The sequence below is a fragment of the Lipophrys pholis genome, assembly GCF_963383615.2.
Source record: "Lipophrys pholis genome assembly, chromosome: 7".
Classification (NCBI taxonomy): Eukaryota; Metazoa; Chordata; class Actinopteri; order Blenniiformes; family Blenniidae; genus Lipophrys; species Lipophrys pholis.
Genome location: NC_137638.1, coordinates 19,079,707 through 19,098,136, shown reverse-complemented (window position 1 = coordinate 19,098,136; position 18,430 = coordinate 19,079,707). Strand labels below are relative to the sequence as shown.

Sequence of the window (18,430 nt, the reverse complement as noted above, 5' to 3'; positions counted from 1 at the left end):
CTACTACTACACAAGGTTAGTTCGTCCGTGTTTTGACTGATTTGACACAAATACTTCACCAGACCTGTTTGTTCTTCATTCCTCCTCGAAGGAGCTTGAAATATTTGTTCAAGAAAATACTTTGAGGGCTTCACCCTCATTATAAAACATTTGCTCATCAGTGATGACGAGATGTCTGCCGCAGGGTCGACTGCTGCTCATCAGCCTTATAATAAGTTTGTTTAATGGTTAAATACATACGTTATCCATCTAAGAAGGTTTTGAAAATCCACATTGGTACAATTCTCTAAAATGTTACAAGAAAAAACTAACAAAAGTCAAGAAATCAATGAATCAATGAATAAATCATCTACAGTCTTTTTAACTGGAGACTCCTTGAATATTGTTTCAGAAACATCATATAACAAAATATATTAAAGTTGTTACATTGAAAATGATTTTTTATTTTATTTTTTATAATGGCGTAGCAGCTTTACTACTTTAACAGATCGGTAAACCGTTATAGATAATAATAATTATAAAGTATAAGGGACAAGATGCACTGTTGTATCATTTTGGAAAGCATGCCACAATAGAAACTCCTCCTCTCAACATAGTGGTATCTTGCCTGCACCCGAGGGCAAAACCCCAACTAAACCTCCAGTTATCTTTAACGCTTCCTGCAGGGGAAAAAAACTTTTCTACAGCAATGTGGGCGCAGCTGAGTTTATCGTTGCTGAGTTCCAATGATTCTTCTGGAGGATGAACAGAGGACATGGGGAGGTGGATGCGAAGCGACAGGGCACGAAGAGGTGGAGTTTTCTCTGTCAACGGATGCTATAAAAGCCCTGGAATATGTTTCTGTAGTACAGCTGCAGAAGCTGGCAATCCATACAGCCTGTGTCTATTTCGGGACATATGCCTGGATCAGACTGCAAACAGGTAGGAGCTCTTGTAACTGTCAAAGTCCATCAAGTCCAGCAATGGCTGTTTGACTGAATGAGCTAATATTTAAAGAGCACAGACTAACTCAGACCAATTAATATTCTATTTAATTTAATCACTGGATCTGTATTCTTGCCGACTTTATCACATCCTTACTGTTACCCATACTTTTTTAAAGCTTGACTTAATCTTGACTAAGCCTGCTTATCTGCTCTGAAGACCAAAACCTTCCCACTTTAGGATGAATTAAGTCCTTTTTAGAGGGACTTATCTTATTCACAAGCATTTATTCATGTGTGACTAATTGAACGAGTTACACACAAATAATCTACAAAAGCGACAAAATCTAAATGGACCTACTGACCATTTGATTTGGCTTAACCTTCAGTGGGGTTTTTATTTTTTACATGTTTTATTTTGTGAGAGCATAATACAATGTCATGCTTACTTTCAGACATGCTGTGTTTAAATACGTGTACTTCTGCCACTCACAATAGATTTTTTTTTTTTTAACCCATGCTTAATCCACTTCTAGTAGTAAACCCCTTTCCTCATTCTTTTGTAAAATGTCCAACAGAATTAACAAAAACAAGTTTTTTGGGGTTAGTTAATAAAACCTTTGGGGAGCTGGAAAATTAGGCTGCCATCCTCTTCGCACCGGAACCGGAACCGGAACCCATTTTTATTTTTTTATTTCAATGGTTCTCTCTTAAATTCTGAGGATTGACGTTTGACTGTGCTCTCGTGTTTTGTTCTACTTTCTACTTTGACGATCGATTTCTGGATTTTGGACTTTTGCCCAAGTATTGACTCCTCAGTTCTAGACACCGCCTGTCTTGACAATGCTTTCGGACTACTTCTGACACTGATACCAGTCAGTTTGTAAAATAGCGAGTCACAATCTAAACTACAAGCTGACTGAAGCCGGGCTCATCGAGCGGCTCTATTCTTCCTCCGGCTGATGTGATTAGGATCATTCATTCTCTCATGGGGAGTGTGTGTTACGATGGGGCCCAAGAAACAATCGATTAAAGATCTTGATGTCATTAAAAAGTCACTGGGCTTCCTGTCAGAGAAGGTTTCCGCTGTCAAGGCAACAAGCAACAGGTGGCTTCGTTTCTCCGGTCCAGAGGAATAGAGGTGGACCAGAACACTGTTAAACAAACCAGCCATTATAATGAGGTTCGCCAACAGGAGACATAGAACGGAGCTGCTCAAACAAGAGATTTGAGAAATTTGAGAGGATCTAACATCTACGTCAATAAACATTTAACTAAAACGGAACGCAGACATTGCCAGGAGAGCCCAGTTCATGAAGAAAGAGGGGAAAATCCAGGCAACGTGGCTCTCCAGCTGTAGATCTTCATCAAGCTGAATGGAACACTGGAGGCGAAGGTTCTGCTCGGTCGAGACATCGAGGAGCTGGAAGGATTTAACTGAGTACCAACGGGACTGAAAGCAAAACTACATGGATGCTTCACCACAAGGATGACACTCAATACCGGCAATAAATCATCACCAGCTGCTGACAGATGATCAGCTACTGTGACTGTGAACTGTGATCACAGGGAACTGAAAACATTTAATTACACTGAGTACAAACGTCAACACGGGGGAATGATGCTGATGAAGACAAGAGCTACTATTATGACACCATCGACAACTGCTGCTATTACTCAGAGGATTAGTACAACAGGACAGCTCCAATAGACAATAAACATTCTATCATACATTTCAACAGTAGGAGTTTGTGTTCAAACATTTACCAAATCAAAGATTATGTAGGTCAGTTCACATGACCCTTCACTATTATTGCCATCTCTGAAACATGGATCATCACTGAGAAGGGAGTTGACTTTGACCTGACTGGATATCAGTTCAACTACACAGAACAGGGAAGACTGGTAGAAGGGTAGATGGACGTGTGGACATAAACCTGAAGTATAAAGTGGTGGAAAATATGACATAAGTAATGGATGATGTACTTCAATGTATAGCAGTAGAAATCTCAGAAGGTCTCCTTTATCTGTGGGGTTTTTAACTGCAATCTGCTTAATCCAAATATCACAAACCACCAGCCTGAGCCTTTACCCTAAAATTACCTGACCCAGTCGAATTATGTCACATAGCACCACTTTAATATATAACAGATTTGCAAACCTAATAGACAACAAAACAATAAGTGGATGTTTACTTAATGATATCTCCAATTATCTACCAGTTTCTGTGATAAGTGACAGTTGCTACAGGAGAGAGGAACAGAATATAGGAGAGCAATTTAGAAGAAGGAAAACAGGAAACAATGAATGCATTTAAAGATCGGTTTAAACTGAACTGGCAAGTCGTATTAAGCAAGTATGTGTGTATGTTTTTGACATGTGTGAAATGAATTAATAATAATTCAAATAAAAAGTCTTTCTTGTAGGACAATAAAGTGAAGACACTTAGTGAACGTGACGCTAAGTAAAGAAATGATGGGATTCATTAAGAATAAATAGCCGACGCTTTGTTGCTCAGTGTTCTGCTCTGCTTCCCTCAACACAGGATATTCAACAGAATATCACCTGTTCCACTTCTGCCACGCAAAGCACCAGCAACCCCACATTCATCCTCACTGTATGTCAGTCACTCATAATGATTCAAAGATCCCTTTGTAATTGAACCGTCATTGATTTGTGGCTGTTATTGTGGCTCCAGGAGCTCCAACCTCTGATGGCACAACCTGAACTTAAACAACCGGTGGAAAAGGTGGAAGAGGGGAAGGAGAACAAAGAACACACCAAGCTGAAGAGGGCCGGGGCCCGCTTCCTCAAGGGAGTGTCCTACTTCTCTGGAGACATGGAAACATTTGGCAAATGGATGTCAAGTAAGTTTAAAAGAAAACAACAGCAAAACTGCTCTTACAGGGAGAGACGCCACAGTAGTTTCATTAGATTGACGAATTTCAGAGGAAGCCGACTTTCATACTCACTCTATGTGTGATGAACACAAAAATATTGTGCAGCGGTTCTTCCACTGTACAGTTATGTAATTTTGTAATGCGATTGTAAATCAAAGCAGAACTTGAGTGACAGGAACAAGAACGGAGAACAGGCAAGAATGTGTGAGTGACATAAGTACATCTGCAACTTGACAATGTATACTGAAGGAGAGCCAAAAGTTCAATAGACCTGAAGGGGAAGAGCGCTATTTTCTTGTTAAATCAGTTCTCTCCCCTCAGGCAGACTCTGTCGCGCATGAAGCCTCTGCCACTGATTAGTCTTTAACAGTCTTTAGGGTTAAACACCTTCCACTCATAGTCAAATAACTATGTTTACCCCCGCAGGACAGTTCATCCTCCTCAAGCTTCTGGATTGGGTTTTGCGAGGAGCAGCTCAGGTGATGTTTGTCAACAACCCTCTGAGTGGCCTCATCATCTTTGCGGGCCTAATCCTGCAGAATTACTGGTGGGCCCTCAACGGCTTTGTGGGCACACTGTTTGCAACCATTTCTGCTCTCATCCTCAGACAGAACAGGTGTGAAAACTCGACTAATTCCTGATTGAATTGGTGCCACTGATGATGATGAATTATTTCCTTTAGGTAGTAAAATGTGACATGTTTATGATGTACTTACTGAGCTGCCAATTTTTCTCCAGGGGAGCAATCGCTGCAGGGCTTTACGGCTACAACGGCATCCTGGTGGGTTTGCTGATGGCCGTGTTCTCAAATGCAGGCGACTGGTACTGGTGGCTTCTGCTTCCAAATGTCTTCATGTCCATGATGTGGTAAGAAAGAAGAAAAAAACAACAACAAAAAAATGTTTTTGTTTGTCTGGTTTTATTGTAAGACAGGTTGTTCCAGTTACACATGACTAAACAATCTTGCAAGCTTGCAGGTATTGTTGTTACAATAAAAAAAAGCGTTGGATATGCTTTATAAAAGCATCAATACAATTTAAGAACACAATGTTTATATTATGATGTGAGCTTAAATAAATATTGGTTCAATGTCAATTCAGTTTGTCACTGATGATACTGTATGGATTGTGTTCTAGCCCTGTTGTATCCAGTGCATTGGCATCGATTAACAGTCGGTGGGATCTGCCGGTGTTCACGCTGCCTTTTAACATACTGGTGTGTCTACACATGGTTGCCACTGGCCACTTCAACCACTACTTCCCCCAAGTCCTCATTCAACCACGCACAGAGCTCCCCAACATCACTTGGGCTGAGATTGACGTTGCAAAGGTTAGTGAATGTGTGCAGTCTTTGTAACTTTATCTCCCTGGTGGATGTTGAAAGGGCAGTTTGTTTGTTTTTGTTTTTTGCTTTGTTAACTTTGCTTTGATTTATTAACCAACTGCACAACACAAAATCAAAAAAAAAAGTTAACTTCGTATTCTGTTATTGATGACGAACATCTTCAATAACCTTTATTGCTTTTTATTACATCTGTACCTTTTTAGCTGTTCATGTCAGTGCCTGTGGGAGTAGGCCAGGTTTATGGTTGTGACAACCCCTGGACAGGAGGAATCTTCATCATCTCACTCTTCATCTCGTCCCCGATCACCTGTGCTCACGCTGTGCTGGGATCTGCTGTCGGGATGGTTTCAGGTGAGAAGACCACACGGTGCACGACATACTTTTGTCGCATCTCAAAAGCATGCCAATATATTACAATGTCCCAATTAGAGTAATTGATTTCCAAATGCTTATCCCAAAACACCAGTTGAATATATGGCTCAAGGGTTTGACTGGCTGCAGGTGCCTAACCGGTCTGCATTTTGCAGGCTTGGCTCTGGCCGCTCCCTTTGGGGACATTTACTTCGGCCTCTGGGGATACAACTGCGTGCTCGCCTGCATCGCCATTGGAGGAATGTTTTATGCCCTGACCTGGCAGGTGCACCTGCTTGCCATCGTGTGCGGTTCGTAGATTCCCAATAAAGACACCATCTAAAAATGCATCTGACCTGCTAAGAAATCATGTGAAACAGAGACTATCTAATCTTTGATCTAGCTTTTCATAACAACTTCATCATCAGATATTCATCTTCTTCTCTTGCAGCTTTTTTCTGTGCATACCTGGGCTCAGCCATTGCCAACATCATGTCGAGGGTGAGTAAACATTTAGGTTATTATTGTTTGAACATCAGCCAGGAGTTACACACCTCCATGCTCACTTCGACCAATGTTTCATTCACAGTTTGGTCTGCCTGCCTGCACGTGGCCTTTCTGCCTGTCAGCCCTCACTTTCCTCCTCCTGACCACTGGAACCAACCGCATTTTCAAGCTGCCACTGGCCAAAGTCACATACCCCGAGAAAAACCTGATCTACTTCTGGAAGATGAAGAAGCAGGAGAAAAAGGAGAAGGCTGAGGAAGAGAGAAAACAGAAGGAGCAGCAGCAGAAAGCTGCCGAAGAAGAAACGATACTCAATGAGAAAGAGCAGCTAAGACTGATGCTTGAGAGGATGGAGGAGGGGATAGAGATAAGTGAACCAGTGGAGACAGCAAATGACAATACAAGCTTTGACCAACAGGGATCTGAAGGAGTTGAAGGGGATGTGGATGAAAATATGAACAACAGTGAGAATAGCTATGATGAAAATGAATAGCTGTCATAAAGAAGCGCAGATGGATGAAGACTTTAAATGAGCATAGCAGGAAATATTTCAGGGAGACTGTATATTTTACTATCAGCACTTCTGATGCACTTCTTTCTACTAGCTATTGCTGATTTTTGCTGCACTGATATTGTGACTTCTATCCTATTTATTCTGTGACCTTTTCTGTGCAGGATCAACAAAGTATGTTTATTGTATTTTATACTATTGCATTATTGTGTGAGTTCATGTCCTCTAATAAATATATATTTTTCATTGTATTTCAATTCAATGATCAGTTGTTTGTTCAATAAATTGTAATAGTTGCAAATGAGCTCTGAAAACATCAATTTTGTACAATCATTTCTTGTTTATGCTCCAAAAACACTTGTTATACAGAACTGATGGTACATTTGTAAAAAAAAAAAAAAAAGAAAGAAAGAAAAGAAAATCTTAAATAAACAATGAAAATCCATGTGATTAAAAGTGGTATTGCACAACGTATACAGCAATAAGAACACTCAAGTTAGTGGTGATTTATCTTGATTTAATATTATTACATTTTCAATGCATGTGCATTATTTGGGGGGCTGTAGCATAAGGCCAAAGAACCCGGAGAAAACGCACACGTGCCGATGGAGAACTTGCAAGTTCCATACAAGAAAAAACCCTGTCAGGTCTCCTTCTGTGTCTCTTTAAAACTTCAGTATTTGCACGAGTCTGCTTTTGGGTTCACCACAAATCACGACACCAACAAGGCAAACCTAAACACAAACCTGGGGGCATTCTTGTGAGGCAAGACTGCAAACCACTTCATCAAATTAACTTACAGGTGCATTTAACCCATGCCAGTGTTTTACACGACTTTTCCTATGCCGTGTGAACTGGATGGCATGATCACAATGTGGTCAGATTAAACAATGTGGGAGACTAAACAGACTAAACAGAACAGGGATTCTATAACCCAGCGTCTGTGGGCAGCTTGCATATCTGGAACGGCACTACCAACGGGTCATAAAGTCCATAAAGCAGTTGTAGCTCATGATGCGCCTGCAGTCACAAGGTAACACAAGGGGACCTTGTGAGTAGCAATTACGACAGGTTCTAAAAATAATTATTAACTTACTCGTTAAACTATTAAGAACATTTCCTGCATACTTCTTGCAAGACAGTGTCAAACCACTTACTATATTCATCACAACTTACCGGAGCTGCACGTTCTACATGAGGTCAACACTAGTTCACCAAAAGACGATATTTGGTACACCATATAATGAAAAAAAGAAACACCTGCAAAAAATAAATACATAAGCACAAATATGTTATATAATAGCTATAGAGGGTCCTTATGGGAGGAGAAGCTGCTACTCAGTGTTAGTCATGTGATTCAAGGTGTTGCTGCCATCAAATAACAAAAGTACGCTTTTGTCTTTTATTTTCAACATTTCATGTTTTTTAGTGGGTTTGTTTTTTTTGTCTTTTGCACATATGATTTTCAAATGTTTGCTTTTTTCATTTCTAGATTCTAATTTAGGATTCAGTTTAGTGTAAAGCATGTGCTTGACTCAGCAAAATATGTTAGAGAATGTAATCAGAGAAAACTGAAACGTGTGTATTGGCCTTCGCAGTTTGTTTTGTGTAATATACCTGGGACATTCAAAATATATAATAAAAAATATTGCATTACTAGAAACATAAATAAACCCTAATAAACTTTTTTTTTAATAACTGTTCAATTGATGTATTTAGACTGTGGGAGGAAACCGGCGTACTGGGAGGAAATTCACACTACAAGCACATGGAGAACATGCAAATTCTGCATACACAGTAAAGAGTGCTCGTTACTACTGCCTGTTGCACCCCTACTTACATGGTCATGGGGCTGCGGGAGCACCAAGACCACCAAGAACTCCAAGTGAAATCTCAGGGTCCACCCTTCTGAGGTGACCAGTTCTATGAGAAGGAATCAGAGAAAGCTAGAGAAAGCCCACCCCAGCACAGGAATGTGTCACGATTCACACTCAGAGACTCAGGCGCGGACAGAGACACGGAACCAGGAATTCTCTCAAGAGTATTTAATTAATAAACGTGCAAGGGAATCAAACACTCAAACTAGGAAACTGCCAAACTAAACAAAATACTCCAAGAGGGAAAAAATCTGAACCAACGTACAACACAGGAATTCTACTACTACTAAAGGTAATGCTCAAAAGTACGTATTCAGGCCCAGCTAGAGACTGCGGGGAGCACACTGCATGGTACGAAGCGGGGAGTTGTAGGAGGGCATGGTCGGCGGTGAGGGAGCAGGACGGAGGGCATGTGCTGCAGTCCGATGGAGGGGGAACAAAGAGCCTTCCGTTGAGCTGTGTCAGTGAATGGAGTCACAAGCCGGGGCCTGGTGCGGCAGGGTTGGTGCAGAGCAAGGCAGAGCAAGGCAGAGCAAGGCAGAGCAAGGCAGAGCAAGGCAGAGCAAGGCAGAGCAAACTGTCATTAGTTTACGGTCCGGCGCCGAGTCTTGAGCTGAAGCCAGTTTTATGGGGAGCGAGGGGAATTGATTGTTGTAGCCACACCCTGCCTCAGGTGAGTGCACTCAGGTAATCAGACTGCACTCCACACCTCACCAGCATGCAGCACACGCCCACCTGAGAAAAAGGAAAGGAGGGAGGGGAAGGGAAAACGCTGGCACTAGGCCAAGCCAGAGGTGGAGGTCCTGACAGAATGTTCTGGAAACTGCACACAGACTGGCCTCGTCATCCAGCAGGGTTGGAACTTTTAGCTTTCAAGCGCCAACGATAAGTGCTGGACTACTTTGTGTCCTCAGGTGTATTTGCGTCACTCAATTCAGAGATAGCAAAACGTCCTGGTACTTTATCCATCCATCTTCTCGACCGTTTACAGTCTATCCTGTTTAAGGTTGCGGGGTGCTGGAGCCAACCCCAGCTAACTATGGGGGAGGGCAGGGTGCACCCTGGACAGGTCGCCAGTCCATCACAGGGCAAACACACACAGAGACAGACAACCGCACACACACCTATGAGCAAATTAGAGTCGCCAATTAACTTGACCTGCATGTTTTTGGATGGCAGGAGGAAACTGGAGTACTCGGAGGAGAACATGCAACACTGAAAGGCCCGGCCAGTTCCCTTATACTTCATAAACTAAATATCAGTACTTCTAATAACGATGATAGTGGAGTAGCACATTGACCTTTGTTGCATTGTTCTCCTGTCTTTGAAGATTCTCAGTATGTCAGGTGGCGTTATCTCCGAAAGTGTAACAAAGTAAACTGGACTGGCTTCATTGCTGCTGATGGTGATACAGTCAAAGCAAAATGCATCCAGATACAAGCAGAATGAAGCTGTTTACGCACTTCAGGAATGCATAGAACATTAGTGAGACAAAAGATTAGCAGAAAAAAACTGCACAGATCAACAAAAGAAAGCAAGAAAACTTTTTTTTTTACCTCCTTGCATTAATTCCTTCTCTACATTTAGCCCATCCTGTTCACAATTAACCTTAACTACACTCACTGGGAGCAGTGGGCTTTGACCGTGTTAACATGGGGTCTGGCACAGGGAGGTCAATCTGTCCACCACCTACAATTTACACAACAAACAACTCAGCACTCTCCCGTGACTTACCTGACAGGACTTGTCAACAATGTCAAATACGAGAGAATTCTTTTCAACAACACCTCAGAGATGACCAAATCCAGACGCAAGATACTTAATAAGTCAAGAAAATCTAAATATCTTTGCGATACAATAAGACATCCATCCATAAAACTTAATACTACTTTTTTCAGCATACTACTTTTTCCACCCTAAACAGATAGGGAAAGCTGATAGGGACAACACACGTACGTCCATGTGTGGCCTTGATCTGGATGATAGCAATAAAAAACGTGGCCAACTTCTGTTAACAAAAGGTCAAACTGTGTGCAAACAACAAAGAATTATTGGAAATTGTGGCAGCTGAATTATTTTTCAAAAGTAGCACAGATAATAAGGACCAAATATGAAATGAATAATGGTTAAGAACAAAGGACAATACACAGGACAGATAAAATGGATAAACATTAGAGTGATATACATTATGATTTTCTATTAATTTCAATCACAAAGCTTCAAAGGGTCACATTTTTTTCTATTAAAAATCAATAATGCATGGAAGATATTACTGAAAATAAAACTTGATCTTTTATGGGCATAAATACCCACGTTAGAGCACAAGTGCTACATAGATAAAATGGCAAAAACAATATATACTACATTCAAGAAAGAATGTTGTTGACTAAATAACGCATCTGTTATTTTGGGAAATGAATTTCAGCGGAGACGTGGACATATTGTTCAGAATTTTCCCCAACCATTTCTGCCCTGACAGTGGAGGTGGCCTGAGAGTGGAGGTCTGCAGCCAGGTCAGTACCGGGCAGATGAATTGACTTTAGTACTGCAAACTTTCTTTCAGGCTACATCGCTATTTATGATCATGCTAAATGTGGTCTACATTCACACCTATACCAATATTACACATAGACACAAAATGTGGGTTTTTTCCTGCTTGTCTTCTGGCATCCTGCCAGCAGATCAGAGCATCTGAGAGTTAAGGGCCTTGATGATGGACCCTAAGGTGGTGATCCAGTGATTCCAGTTACACATTTTCTTTCACAACCAGTGCTGTGCCCATAAATGTTTTGTTTATAGTATTAAAATGTATGAACACAGCTGTATTATGTCACCACAGCCTCTTGATGAAATGTGCTTGTCTTTACGGTTCTATTTATATTGAAGAAAAGACTTTGGCTGTCAGTGTTCGGTTTGCTTGAGGTAGCTGTATGCTTTGCAATTTGGGGTATTAGATAAAGTGCTGAGTTTTCAGTCAGTGGCCAACATTTCATCAGAGCCTAACTAACCCTACCGAAAAGGTGCAAAACCTTCGTAAAACTTCCAATGGCTCCTTGTTTTCACTAAACATGGAAGCTGAAGCAGCCACTCATTCATGCAGGATGCTGCTTTATAAAACAACTAGACTAAAAAAGAGGTCATGCTTTGATACGATCTTGGTGTAGGAGGCTATTTGCCTATGTGTCTGACGGTTGGCTGCCTGAGGATTGTCCGATTGTCTGGCATCAATCTGACGCCATGAAGCTGTAACCGGTGACGTTGACAATAAAAAGTTGTGATTATATCAGCTTAATATCATTCTTCAGTTAGATTGCATTGTTCACATGGCTCTGCTTCGAAAACAAGTTTTGGCTAAATGGGTCACAGATCATTAGTGAATCCAGAACCAAACTCATGTAAAAGTCAACGTTCAAGGTGTTTATTTGCATAAAGTTCTACAACAAGACAAAAGTATCCTTCGTGGAGTTCAAAAGAGTACATTTGAGTAGAGTACAAAGAGTTCGAAGCACATTAACGGAATCAGACGCACAGGTGAGTATCAAAATAAAACAGTCAAGTCTGCGCGTCTTATCTGTTTTGTCCTTTTCTAAGTCACAGAGGGAGACCTGACAAATGGGGCCATACGTCACTGACACCTTGATGTACTGGGCATGGAGCACAGAACAAAGGAGCTGAACATTTCCCACCTTCACAGGACAGTTGGCTTGATTATTTAAGATTTATCATCTCTTGCCACACCAGGAAACTCATTGTAACCGGTTCAGGGAGATAGTTGCTGTGAGAGTGTGTCAAGAGTTTCTCCCCCTGAAGCTGAAGGACATGTGCAACTTTAATTGAAATGATGTCAATTTTAAAAGGGAAATATTTATTTGAAATTGTTCAAGTCTTCACTGAGTAAAATGCCCATAGCTCGGACTTGCCGCCTGTATTAATAACAATAGAGTGGTCTTAGCTGAGCTGAGTCGTTCAGTGATTGTTTTGTCAGCGTATATAGAGATTCTGATGAGACCATTGTTGACATGCATGACAAGCAAAATGCAGAGAATGTCTGAGCACACGACACACACTGCAATTATGTACGACATTTCTTCCTTACGGTTCGGTTTGATTTTGATTGATGGCAAGTATGAAAGACTGAATCTATATTTAAAGCCAATTTAGTTCCAGGTCTTGTGGGCCGGCTATCACACACACTTTCTGCATGTGGAATCAAGCGAGGAATTTTCTTCCACTTTTTATTTTATTTTGGATTTTGTATGTACATTAAACACAAATTTGAACAAACAAAAAAAAGGTCAACAAAAGTTGGGAAATAAGGGGTGGTTAAGTCCTCTTTGTTTTAAGTAGTAGTTGAGGTCTCTTTTCTTTTTTTGCTATTTTCTCCATGTAAATGAGCCATTTGTCCCAGTTTCTTGTAAAGATGGGCTCTTGTATTTTCAACTTCGATGTGAGTTTCTCCACGATGAAAATGTCCTCCAGTATTGACACCCAGTCGCTATGATTTAGTGCCTCGATCATGAGCCCGTCCTTATTGATGGCTTTCTTGGTTGTTGCCAAGAGAATCTTGGGGTGTGTTCACATTCCCCTGTTTGATCTGGACCACAGTTCGCTTCAGGGAAAACACGTTTTGTTTGGGTGACGTGAACACGCCCACAAACTCTGAACCGGAGATTCAAGATTCTAACCCTAACCCTAAGACTAACCTTAACCCAATGATTTTGGAGCAGGTCTTGACAACACACAACAGCCAGTTTTGATTTAGTATGGCGATGGAATGGAACCAGCAGATGAAGGACAAGGTGATGATGATCTCCATGAATGAGTAATCAAATGTTGTGAGGATGTTTTTGCTCACACCAAAAGAATTGAGCTTCCACAGGAGATACTGTCGTTGGCATTTTTTCAGAATCTCATCCGTGTTAAGCTCAAACCTCAGCTGCTGGTCGGCCTCGGTTCGTTTACAAACAATCTTTCTATCGGGCGAGGTGAGAGGACAGGGGGAGAGGACGTGACCTCATGCACAATGCATTCTGGGTAGTAAACAAACAAAGCTAACTACGCGAATCAGAAGAACAGCCATGCGTTAACTAGCCTAGCCACCACAGGCTAAAGCGGTGGGACTTGCGGTTTCGGTCCGGACCAATCAATGAGCTGTGTTTTTCAGCATTTTCCATGCGGTTTGGTCCGGTCTCAAAAGTGAATGTGAGCGCCACCTGGACCAAAGGAAGTTGTGAACATTCTCGGCCCCCCTCCCTCCCACGTGAACCGAGTCCTGGACTATCTGAATGTGAAAGACCCTGAAACAGGTAACGGTCCTTCGTTCAAAGTATCTTGCTTGAAAGTGTCCCAGATATAAGACCAAGCAGGTTTGCTGTATCTCATAAAGACTGTAGTTTTGGTTCCATTTGCCAGCATAATCCCCAACAATGTTGTTCTTGAGCTTTTTTTCGGTTTGCTTTTAATTCAGGGTGTAAAGTATCAGATCTGATGTTTTCAAACAAATTCTCTACATTTGTGTGAATGCATTGTAGTGGTATTTTCCAGATGTCATTCCACACATTTTCCAGTAGAGTCCACTTGTCCTGGCTTGAATTTCTCATCATTGGCAGTCCATTTCAGTAACCTGACTTCCTTTCCAGTTTTTAACAGTTTTACCTTCATGTGCCATACTTGTAAGGGGAGTAAGATCATCGGATTTAAGTTTTCATCATTTGTAATTTCTTTATATTGTTGTCTATTTCATCATAGTTTTCTTGTTGATGATTGCTATTCAGTTGATTATAGCATCATGCCTCATCATTAGAGCAAATAGTTCAATGTTGAAAGTGAATAGAGTTGGACTAAAGCGACAGTCTTGTCTCCCTCTCTAGTGTGACTCTTTCTGAAAGCGAGTCGTAGACTGTCCCTCTGGCTGTTGGTGTGCTGTAGAGAAAGTTGATACATCCGAATGATGTTGTGTTGAATGCAAATCTTTCCACTTTTAGGTAAAAGCTGTGGCGTTTCTATATGGAAATATTTGGTCAGATTTTATTGCAGGTATAGTGACAGCAGAATCCAACATGACTGACCGCCAAAGTAAAGTGCGTGCACAACTTTTTAGCCACAATATTATAACAACCACAGGCGCCAATACCGTGAAAAGGTTGAGCACTATAAAAAATAAAAAGTCAAATTAAATAAATGACATTTTATCTAAGCAACGATAGGTGTGGATCAAGAGAAGACAGCCTGAAGCAACAAGAGGAGACCGATAACCAGGAAGTAAGAAGAAAGCTGTATTCACAGATAATAAAATACTGTAGATACTCTTAAAGAAGTAATATACTTTGCCTCCAGTTCTTTCTGGTGACACCAGGTGGGGCTAACCTGCCCCTAACGACCAGCCGCCCCTGGGTATAGAAATTCCTAGTTGACACTGTCAAATGTTTTTTCAGCATCTAAGCTGTTCATGGCTGCTGGTAACTTAGTTTGATGTATCTCATGTATGATATGTAACGTTTGTTTGATTTTATCTTGTGTTTGTCTGTGACTAAAAAACCCTGTTTGATCCTCTCATATCAGGTCTGAGCTTATTGTTTGTGATCTTTTTGAGATAATTGATGCGTATATCTTGTAATCTATGTTTAGAATAGAGATTATTCTATAGCTTTGGCAAAGTACATTGTCTTTTAGCAGTTTTCGGGAAGTAGTGTAAATATTGGTTCTTTCCAGGAGGGGGGTACAGGGTCGGTCCATTTATTAAAGCCAATTAAAGGTAGTTTGGAGTATTGTGATCAGTACTATTCCAGTTTTTTTGTGCCATTCAGGTGGAAAACCATCACTGCCGGGTGTTTTGTTAGTTTTCAATTTTCCAATTCCTTTTTCAATCTCTTTTATTATTACTTTGCTATGATACAATTGTTGTGTTTTTTCCTATTGCCAGTCGGTCTAATATTTGATGGAATGTTTTAGTTTCATTTTGATTTGGTACTGATTATTCTGTACATATATTCCTGTAATAACCTCTAAAGATATTTTCTATTTGTTTATGATCATGTGTTGGTTCTTTTGTTTGTAAGTCCCGTGTTCTATTAACAGTCTTTTCTGCTTGTTGTTTTTGCAGTCGTCTCGCCAGTAACTTAACGCTTTCAGGCCCAGAGTCATAGTAAGCTTGTTTTTAGTCTTTGACTGGTGACTGTAGTGTTGTTGTGAGGGGTGTGTCTCTCTATACGTCAAAGAAAGCCATTTATTACCTTTCACCAGTTTTCTTTTTTTTCTCACATGACTAATTGTGTCTCGTTCACAGTCCATGGTCACGTTCAGGTCACCTTCACATATGCATGTTCCGTCTGTTTCCGTCGCTATAGTGTTGAGCAAGAAAATGAACTCCTTTGTCAGTTTCAGATGGGGCCTATATGTTTACTATGTCAGACTACAAGTGTGACGGCCAATCCAAATACAAATGGGACATCTACTTGTCGACTGAATTGTAGTTACAGTATAAAATGGACTTGACTTTTTCAGCAGAGGACTTCGCATCAAGCTCCACGCAGCACAACTGAGTCTCATCAGAGGCTAATGGCCTCTCTGCCCTCTCCCAGGGTAGCGTGGGGACAAAAAGGAGCAGAGTACAGGGAAGACACTAAGGAAAGCATGGAAGAAGGAGAACCGCGGTGCCTGAGAGAGGACAGCAGCCACCCGAGGGAGAAGAAGCTGGTGGCCTGAAAAGACAGCAGCAGGGTGACCGGTGTGGGTTTTTAGTGAATAAAATGGCTACGAGCGAAGCTGACTCTGCATCTCAGTGTCTGGAGAATCCAGGAGGACAATGGTCTCATGTTGCAAATATCCCAGAAATACTGACAACAATTTTCACTTAGTTTTACTGCAAAAAGCACAAAAGAATATATCATTTAAATGTTCAGAATCAATTTACCTTTAACATAATCTATAATAAACATGATCAGGCTGAAGGTGTCAACCGTCTGTAATCATACCAGCCATAGTGCGATCCCGAGTGAACTGATGGGTAACAGCAGTGAATTTGAATGAAAGTTGAATGACATGTCTTCTTTGTCATTTTTACAACTGTGTATGTTCGTGTCGTCAGCCAAATTGGACCTGTTCCAGTTTTGCTCCAGTGGCTTCTTATTAGGGACCAAGTTTCTAAGATCATTCACATTTTCACATACCAATAGTCACGACTGCCGTGCAAGGTGCTCACAAGCCACTGGGATTAGTTTCCTGTCCAAGGACACTTCAACACACGTATTAAAACATTTGTATGTGTTTTATGAGTGAAATCATTCTTTTAAATTGAGCTCTGGCTCAATGCTTTTACGGCAATAACACTGCTCGCACACCTCACTGTTGATATTACTGACACTGATTCATTAACTTGTACTGAACACACCCACAGACAAAACTGCTTAGTTAAATATTAGCTTGCATTTTAAGACCTTTTTTCTTTTCTTTTTTTTTACTGCTGTCGTAAGGTTGTCAGTTAATCACAGATTATTCTGAATGACATGAGTTCTGTTTCCTTCAAGGACTGCAGAGTTGCAGATTATAGATCTTTTTGATTCAACTAATTGATGGAACATCCGTGAAATAGACTGACAGCTCATCTAATGTGTCCCAGCAACTCTACAATAATACAGTTAAGTCCACATTACCATCACAGGCCTTATGACGAGTATCTATTCAGCTGCTTCCTTTTACAAGCGCCGCCACAGTGAGAAAGACCTTTAGGCAAGATGGGCTTTCTGCAAACACAGGAACTGATGAATTTAGTTTGTTTGTTCATATTTAAAGTAATTATTAGATCATTGTTTGGGATGCCTTTTCAAATGTGTACGTTTGTCAACGAAACAAATATATAAGGTATATAGTACATATACATTTGGAGACAGTCACAATCTCCAAACGCAGGAGACAGGAGACAGTAAGTTCCCAGGAGACTGGCCTCTGGTGCTACACTCAAGAAGAAGCAGGCAACTTTACATCCCAATCTATAAATCTGCCTCAAGCAGGACATCTTGTCAGAGAAAAGCATCGTCTCAGCAGTTTGATTCACTCTATCACTTCTGGGTGGTTTGTAGTGGGCCTTGATAGTAGGATGAGACACCGTCAAAGTCTTGTCTGCAACGTCTGTATTTGAAATGAAACGCTGAAGGGTGGAGACTTCTTCTCTTAAACTGCACTGGTATTTATTTCGCATGTCTTCACAGTAACCCTCAATTTTCTTCTAGCAAGGCTCCACTTCCTTCACCTCACCTGACTCGTATCTATCCTCTGACCCTGTCTAACTCCTAAATATGTCTTCAACCTCTAGCTTTAAACACAGACGTACACATACAAACAATAACACGACATGTCTGTGCTCACCAGCCTTATCATTACCCACAACACAGATCAAAATTCTGCGAGCATCATCTGGCAAATTACTGTCCAAAAGGAAACTGAACTTACTTCAATTTGCCTTTAAGAGAAGGAAATACAACAATCTAGATGACTGGCACTCTTCACAGAAAACGTGTATACTCTTGAGCCACAAATGAGTCCAACTTAAAAAATAAAAAAGGGTTGAAACTTAGATGAACCATGTATAAAACACTATTCAATTCATTTAAAACTTTTCTTTCTGTGATAAGTATTTTATTTCCTAACTGGATGTCTTTGCATAGAACCATTATTGACATAACTCAATTGTCAACATTGTCTTCTGCAGCATCATAGTTATCAAGATCAGCAGGTTTGATCCTGAATTTTGAAAATTGAATTTAAAAACTGACACGACTGTACTTCGCGTTGTTTTCTTCAAATTTTACTTAAGAGACTAATCCTGTAGCCTTATCTGGATTCAGGTCACTTGGCATGTCTTCTACAAATGTCAAACATTTGAAAGAGCTACGACTATCCTGCAGTAATAAATCAGTATGAATGCAATGCCTTCAGTGTTTATGAAAGCACCATAAATAATAGAACAATGCAGGCCAGCTGAAGGCAGAGCACAACCCTCAACTAGTCACCAGACCACAG

The 18,430-nt window shown here is 40.8% G+C and overlaps 1 protein-coding gene across 1 annotated transcript; it reads left to right on the top strand.

The window, feature by feature from the left end:
- Positions 1 to 682: 682 nt before the first annotated feature.
- Positions 683 to 7,016, top strand: slc14a2 (solute carrier family 14 member 2). The gene is made up of 10 exons (XM_080466712.1): positions 683 to 921; positions 3,469 to 3,540; positions 3,622 to 3,790; positions 4,250 to 4,439; positions 4,562 to 4,690; positions 4,960 to 5,152; positions 5,371 to 5,518; positions 5,695 to 5,829; positions 5,970 to 6,019; positions 6,108 to 7,016. Exons 1-10 carry the CDS (start codon positions 898 to 900, stop codon positions 6,516 to 6,518), a joined length of 1,521 nt encoding a protein of 506 aa, XP_080322838.1. The 5' UTR covers positions 683 to 897; the 3' UTR covers positions 6,519 to 7,016.
- Positions 7,017 to 18,430: the final 11,414 nt, after the last annotated feature.

Excerpts from the sequence above, each read along its gene's own strand:
- slc14a2 (XM_080466712.1), top strand. The coding sequence starts at position 898 with ATGCCTGGATCAGACTGCAAACAG. Across the intron at positions 922-3,468 it reads CTGGATCAGACTGCAAACAG|GATATTCAACAGAATATCAC; the intron begins GTAGGAGCTCTT and ends CCCTCAACACAG. Across the intron at positions 5,153-5,370 it reads CTGAGATTGACGTTGCAAAG|CTGTTCATGTCAGTGCCTGT; the intron begins GTTAGTGAATGT and ends GTACCTTTTTAG.